Here is a 7,845-nt window from a genome sequence, read left to right as displayed (position 1 = left end):
TACACAGAATGTAATTAATCATTTAATTAATATACAAGAAACAAACTAAATATTAATTTTAAGCCAACAAACTCAAATGAAATTTTCTTTTAGTTTTTTGATGATTTTCTTAAACAATGAAATAAATAAATTTTTTTTTGTTTTTTTTTTTTTCTTAAATTTAGAGATTTTTTTAATTGTTATTCTTTTGTTTTTTTGAATACCATAATTAATTTTTGAAGAAAAAAAGTTAAACAAAAATTTTAATAAAAAATAAATATTTTTTCGGAAAAGTAATTAAACTATGGTGTTTTATTTTTAAAAGGAATTACTTTTTATTTTATTTCAATTTAAAACACTTTGTTTATTCAAAAATGGGCATTCACATGAGAATAATAGTTTCACATTGAATACAATAGTAAATAAACAAACATACCAAAAAAAGTTATATGAGCCTTTTTAAATAAAAATTAAACAGGACAACAAATTTGAAAAATGTGGAAATTCAGAGACCAAAGTGCTGTGCGTGTTTGGCCATATTCGGAACGCTATAACAGCTCATTAGTTTATAAAGTTTGTTCTATCATCTAAAAGTCCCATCTGTCAACTTTCAAATAAAAGTTTAATTTGTGAAGTATCTTCTCTTTGAGATTTTAGAATTGATTTCAATTTCATTAAAAATTAAAAACCTATTTCACATTTTACTTAAAATAAATAGATTTATTATTTATTTCTAAAGTCTTTACATTTCATAATTTCTCTTGCAAATAACACTACAAACTACAAAAAATAAACTAAAATTTCTTTTTCTTTAACTCCTCCTTAACTCCCTCGATTTCTTGTTTAATATTACTTTTAAAAACATTCATAAATGACCTAAAAACAAACAAAAAGCACTGAAATTATTCTTAAAGAAATTTAAACCATTCTTACTCACTTAAAACGTTCCGGTGTCATTTCATGTAAGCCCTTATCCTCGGCCACATGTTTAGCACGATACATTATAGATACAACAATTTGTGCAGCTCTACGCATAGGATAACTTTCGGCCATACGATTTATTAGCTGTTCATTATTCGCCAAATAACGCATCAATATACGCAGAACCATAGTTTAAGGGAAATAACTTAAAGTTAGTATTTAGGATTTATGATTTTTAAACTTAAAATTGTATATCTTTGTATTTGCGTATAAGTTGTTGCTTTAATTTCAATTGATTTTTTAACAATTCCAATTTTTGCAATTGTTCTTCTTTGTTGTAATCAATGCCGGGCAATAGACGTATCTGTGCTCGGGCGGATTCAAAACGTTTTTGTAGTTCCAAGATCTGTAAAACAGGAAAATAAACTTATTAAAAACAGAGAAACAAAAGGTTTATAGCATTGTTATAGCAGATTTCAACTAGATCAAATGGTGCAATAGCAGGTCACGGACTACTATCATCTAAATTACGACCTGTTGATTAGAACAGATAAGAATACATATGTAGGTATTCTTATCTGTTCTTTTTCTTTCATTATAACAAAAGACTCTAGTTTAAATTAACTATTTACTTAACTTACCTTCTGACTACACTCCTGAGATTCCCTCTGTTTGGCCGTATTATCTTTAGGATCCTTTTCCACACTAAAAACACATTAAAATTAACAACAATTACATAATTTTTCACAAATTTCTTTTAACAATTAAAGAAAAACGCAATTAAACTTTTCCCAAATTGCAAACGTACAAAAAGCTGACAATTCAAATTGCACTAAATAGAAAAACGAAAAAAATTAACAAAACAAAAAGCAAATATTTGTTTTGGGTACAATAACTTTTAACCAAACATATTTGTATGTACATACCAGCGTATAATATCGTAAATGACAGGTAAGATTTCGATGTCAAGATTGGAAGCTGTCAAAGTGGTGTTGGGTGAACTATTTGCAGTGTTTGCTGACTGTGTGGAAGTTTGTATTAGACCATCTGCAGTTAAAATAGGTTTTTTATCAACCGGTTCACCATTGGGTGATAGTTCCATATTAAAAAAACTAATAACTTTTATAAAAAAAAACAATAAAAACTTGGACAAAATAAATTTCTGTGGTTTGTGTACAAATGGAATGTTTGTTAATGATGCCAGACTAAAATAGTATAAACGTCAATTGTGATGTTTTTAAAGCGTAAAATATGGCATCCCTAACTACCGGAAGTTTATAAAGAATAAAGTGTTGCCGTTGTTTTTAGTCAAATAAGCGATTTTAACGGTCATATATTGATAGAAATGTAAAAAGTTACATTAGCCACATTAAAACTTTTGACAAGTACAAAGTAAACAACATAAAAATGGCGCCTTTTAATGCATTTTTTTGTTATTAGTTTTGTGTGGAAAAAATTAATGAAAAGTTGAAATAAAGTGTTTAATATGATTTTATACTATTTAAGGTATAAAAATGAAGTGCAACCTGCTACTTTCACTAGCAAACATCTTAATTAGTTTTTAATTAAAAACCAAAATAAAGTTATAATTATTATAAACGAATGCCGTCCAACAAAGTAAGTTCTCATTAGAAATATATTTTTATAATGATTAATTAATAAATAAATGTGTGGGACTGGTTTTGTACTAGTCCCTTTGTAATAGCCTGTAAGAAGAAGAGGTTCATAGAAAGTGATATGCCCCTTTTCAGTGTTTAGAGTCGTTTATAGATTTGGGAGCTGAACAATCATTCATCTTCATTTCTTCTATAGAAATTATTGTAGAAAAGACGAATGCGACATGTAGACAATCGACAGCTGGCGGAAGTGAAGACACCATAGAAACACATAAGAAACCAATGGATTTCGTTTGTGCATATTTAAATGCTGGAATCCTACGGATTCAAGCGAACTACGCCACCGATTGCACTGTCTCAGTGATCCGAATGTAACTTCAGGATTTCTCCAATACATCGGTTTTTCGAGACATTGTGTCATAAAGTTTGAAAAAGATTAATAAGAGTACTTTATAGGTTCAAGGTATTGAAAAAAATCTAAAAACGTTCTATAAATTGTATAAATTTTTAAGTGTTTAGGATAACTGCATACACACATAGATACAAAAATTTATAACTTCTGGGTCACACAAAAAAACAAAAATTTGTTTATGTGAATATTTTATGGTAATTATTTTATTTAACGCTTTCTAAGAAATCTCTTAATCTGTGAATAATAATTAAACATTGTTTTCTTTAGGAAAAAATTGATTTTGTTTTCAATAAATTTTCATAAATAAAGATAAATTCAAGTAGATATGAATGTATGTGTGTATCTGAACAGTAGTAACTGGTTGATTTAACTTGTTTTTATTTTGATATTTGTTTTTTTTTCAAATATTTGTTATCAAAGATAGACGACACAACAACAATGTTACATACAAACAAGTCAACAGTTGTTGTTCGATCATTCTCATTTAACTCTGAATATTAAGAAATACTCCAGTATACTCAATAATTATAACGAGTTAATCAACGAACATAACCAGATATACAGTAATATATGTAAGTGTGTGTATGTATTTACGAATATCGATCGATTGCAGTTGTTTTGTTTTTTTTATTGAATTTAACGTGTTGACACTCTGAGGCGGTAGAGATTTTTTTTGGTATTAATTGTATGTATTTGAATAATAAAATATTCAGAAGTGAAACGTTTATGAGACTTGTTTTGTGTTTGCGGGGTTTCAGTCAAATCAGTCTTACTCGCCGTGTGCTAACGTAACAACGTCTTAATAGAAAAACGCCCTGTAATTTTGTGTGCTATCAAAAAAACTAAAAAAAAAAAACAAAAATAAAGAGTGAATTTACACTTAAGTGGTTAAAAAAAACACAGAAACACGTTATTAACGTCATCAATAATTAGTTTTCTTTTCTTTTTTTTGAAAACTCTTTGTTCAAATTCAATTGCTAGGTAATTTATTTAAATTTGAGAAAATTGTTTTGATCATAGACAAATAAATATAATTGAAATCAGTTCTAAATTAAGAAAAAAAAGTTAATTGATATTCAATTTCTAAACAAACCTAGACAATTTCAATTTAAATACAAATGTAACTAACTACTTACAACAACTACTGGACGCCTTATAATTGTTTGTTTTTTTGAAAAAAAAAAAAAAAACAAAAATCACTTTTAAATGTTTATAAATTTGCAAATTTTACATGTTATAAATTTGCTGGATCTAAACATGTGTTGGGGGTTTCTTTTTCAATTAAACTCTGTTTTCAAGAGTATTTAAATATTTCACTCTCAAAATATATTGAAAAATTCTTCTCTTCTGTGAATATTTCTTTGTGTGTGATTTGTTTCGTTATTTTACGAATTAAAAAAATTTGAATCGTTGATGTGATCGTTAAGATCTACTATTATTTATTATTGTTATAGTACAGATATTTTACTATAACATAAACCAGAGATGGAATTTTTGATAAAAGTAATAGCTTTTTATAAAAGGAATATACTTTCAAGTTGGTAGTCTATTGACTTGTAGATTAGTCTCTTGACTAGTCAGCGGACTAGTATATGGAATAGTCTTTTGAATAGTCTATTAACTACTCCATGGACTAGTCTATTGACTAAACTATGGACTAGCTTATGGACTTGTCTATTGACTTACCTCTCTACTGACTAGTCTATTGACTACTTTGTGGACTAGTCTAATGTCTTTCCACTAATATGAGGACTAGTCTATTGCATAGCCTGAACTGAACTATAACTGAACTAGAACTGAACTGAACTAGAACTGAACTAGAACTGAACTAGAACTGAACTAGAACTGAACTAGAACTGAACTAGAACTGAACTAGAACTGAACTAGAACTGAACTAGAACTGAACTAGAACTGAACTACTAGAACTGAACTAGAACTGAACTAGAACTGAACTAGAACTGAACTAGAACTGAACTAGAACTGAACTAGAACTGAACTAGAACTGAACTAGAACTGAACTAGAACTGAACTAGAACTGAACTAGAACTGAACTAGAACTGAACTAGAACTGAACTAGAACTAGAACTGAACTAGAACTGAACTAGAACTAGAACTGAACTAGAACTGAACTAGAACTGAACTAGAACTGAACTAGAACTGAACTAGAACTGAACTAGAACTGAACTAGAACTGAACTAGAACTGAACTAGAACTGAACTAGAACTGAACTAGAACTGAACTAGAACTGAACTAGAACTGAACTAGAACTGAACTAGAACTGAACTAGAACTGAACTAGAACTGAACTAGAACTGAACTAGAACTGAACTAAACTGAACTAGAACTGAACTAGAACTGAACTAGAACTGAACTAGAACTGAACTAGAACTGAACTAGAACTGAACTAGAACTGAACTAGAACTGAACTAGAACTGAACTAGAACTGAACTAGAACTGAACTAGAACTGAACTAGAACTGAACTAGAACTGAACTAGAACTGAACTAGAACTGAACTAGAACTGAACTAGAACTGAACTAGAACTGAACTAGAACTGAACTAGAACTGAACTAGAACTGAACTAGAACTGAACTAGAACTGAACTAGAACTGAACTAGAACTGAACTAGAACTGAACTAGAACTGAACTAGAACTGAACTAGAACTGAACTAGAACTGAACTAGAACTGAACTAGAACTGAACTAGAACTGAACTAGAACTGAACTAGAACTGAACTAGAACTGAACTAGAACTGAACTAGAACTGAACTAGAACTGAACTAGAACTGAACTAGAACTGAACTAGAACTGAACTAGAACTGAACTAGAACTGAACTAGAACTGAACTAGAACTGAACTAGAACTGAACTAGAACTGAACTAGAACTGAACTAGAACTGAACTAGAACTGAACTAGAACTGAACTAGAACTGAACTAGAACTGAACTAGAACTGAACTAGAACTGAACTAGAACTGAACTAGAACTGAACTAGAACTGAACTAGAACTGAACTAGAACTGAACTAGAACTGAACTAGAACTGAACTAGAACTGAACTAGAACTGAACTAGAACTGAACTAGAACTGAACTAGAACTGAACTAGAACTGAACTAGAACTGAACTAGAACTGAACTAGAACTGAACTAGAACTGAACTAGAACTAAACTAGAACTGAACTAGAACTGAACTAAAACTAGTCTGGACAAGTCTGTTGCCTAGTCTGTTTTCTAATATATTAACTAGTCTGATAACTACTTAGCAGATGTACGTAACATATCGTTGCGATACTGAAGTATTTTTCGATGACAAAAGGTCCAGAAAAAAGTACAATAAACCAAAATTTTCCATCCCTGCCATACACCCATATAAATGTAGAGTAAATAAGTTATCTCGCAAGCAAATAAAAACAGCTTCAAGTATCATTTCATTTATTTTATAAATTTTTTTTTTTTTGCACACAAATCATCAGACTTACTATAGAACTGAAGGCAAGAAATAATAAAAAAAGATACTGATATAACAATTATATTTATTATTATTTCTACTACAACTACTACTACTCTCTCTTTGATTCAATACTAATACGTTTACAAAAATTTGTTGCAGATTCGCGCATTCATTGATCGTTTAGCTCTCAACGTTCTTACACTCGTTTCGAAGCTGTTGTTCCGTTTCGTACGTATATTTGATCCGTCGTGATACGCGTTCGCTGGGTGGTTGTTTCAACCAAGGTTTTGCTAAGATGCTGGTCTCCTTTCGCCATGCGAAGCCTTGCTTCGTTGTGTTAAAATTGCTCCACTAACGTGTGCTTACAACAATTACCGTGTTTTCATCTTTTTTTGGGGAAAAAAATTTAAATAAAAACTAAAAAAAAGAAAATTTTTTTGTAAAAAAAAAAAAATTATTCATAAAATTTATAAAAGTGTTATAAAACCAAAACACACGCCTTTAAAATTTTATAAAAAAAATAGACTTTATTAGATAAGAAAGTTAAAAAAAAAGAAAACAAATTTTGTTTAGAAGAAAAAAAAAGTGTGAAAATTTTACTCAAATAAAGTGTGAAAAAGTTATCAAGATTAATACAACTACAACTTTGCAAATGAATTTATATAAAAAATAAAAAACAAATATAAAATATTAAAAAAAAAAGTAATAAAACTTGAGTTAAATTCTCTAACTAAAATAAAGAAAATTAAAATTCTCTATATAAAAGAATATTACAAGAAAATTTTGTACGCAGTTTAAAAATTAACGTCGTTTTAAAAACAACTTACAAAATTTAAATAACTTATTTAAAATAATAAGAAAAAAAAACATTTTGTGCTTAAAAAACTTAAAAAATAAAAAAATCCTTCAAAACGGCTGCTTTAAACTTATTAAAACAAAACAGATTTTGTTTTTTAAAAAACATCATTATTTGATATTGTTAACGATAAATGGAGAAAATTGAACAACAATTTCATATGAGTTCTTCCTTCTTCCTCCATGAGTATCCTGAGAGTTTTATGTGCCTGATCAACAAGATGCTGTTAAAAGTTGAGAATACTCTATTGCGTAGTCATCGTCAGCGAGAGACCACCGGTATTAAGAAACTCTACAATTCGTTTTTTGTATTGTTTTAATTGGTTTGTGGTAAAAACAAATTTACACCCGTCTCTTTGTTGCCGGTCATAAGAAATAATTTGTATTAAACTTTAAACGTATAATCATTATAAAAATATAAAATAAATATAAAACTTAACAAAACTAAACAGAAAAGAAAGAAAAATATAACTTAAAACCTAAATAAAAGTTAAAAAAAAAAGTTCGATAAAAAAAAAACTTCCTTATCGAATTATAGAAAAATTGTGAAAAATTATCTTGTAAGTTTGTTAGTTGAAAATGTAAATTTAATAACAACTATTAAACAAAATATTAAAG

At 28.6% G+C, this 7,845-nt stretch overlaps 3 protein-coding genes across 3 annotated transcripts; 1 reads left to right on the top strand and 2 right to left on the bottom strand.

Moving 5' to 3' along the window:
- Window positions 1–671: 671 nt before the first annotated feature.
- Window positions 672–1,188, bottom strand: LOC119614691 (protein NCBP2AS2 homolog). The gene is made up of 2 exons (XM_037970815.1): window positions 917–1,188; window positions 672–855 (listed from the first exon to the last, which is right to left on the bottom strand). Exons 1-2 carry the CDS (start codon window positions 1,087–1,089, stop codon window positions 774–776), a joined length of 255 nt encoding a protein of 84 aa, XP_037826743.1. The 5' UTR covers window positions 1,090–1,188; the 3' UTR covers window positions 672–773.
- On the bottom strand, window positions 672–2,105 carry LOC119614690 (mediator of RNA polymerase II transcription subunit 9-like). The gene is made up of 4 exons (XM_037970814.1): window positions 1,827–2,105; window positions 1,542–1,605; window positions 917–1,306; window positions 672–855 (listed from the first exon to the last, which is right to left on the bottom strand). Exons 1-3 carry the CDS (start codon window positions 2,000–2,002, stop codon window positions 1,142–1,144), a joined length of 405 nt encoding a protein of 134 aa, XP_037826742.1. The 5' UTR covers window positions 2,003–2,105; the 3' UTR covers window positions 672–855; window positions 917–1,141.
- Window positions 2,106–7,202: 5,097 nt separating this feature from the next.
- LOC119614692 lies at window positions 7,203–7,688 on the top strand. Its single transcript, XM_037970817.1, has one exon. The coding sequence runs from the start codon at window positions 7,362–7,364 to the stop codon at window positions 7,545–7,547; it is 186 nt and encodes a 61-aa protein (XP_037826745.1). The 5' UTR covers window positions 7,203–7,361; the 3' UTR covers window positions 7,548–7,688.
- Window positions 7,689–7,845: the final 157 nt, after the last annotated feature.

This window comes from Lucilia sericata, unplaced genomic scaffold, assembly GCF_015586225.1.
Source record: "Lucilia sericata isolate MDLA Ls3-8-SP2 unplaced genomic scaffold, ASM1558622v1 Contig003246F_arrow, whole genome shotgun sequence".
In the NCBI taxonomy this organism is placed as follows: Eukaryota; Metazoa; Arthropoda; class Insecta; order Diptera; family Calliphoridae; genus Lucilia; species Lucilia sericata.
This window is presented reverse-complemented; position numbering and strand designations above follow the sequence as displayed.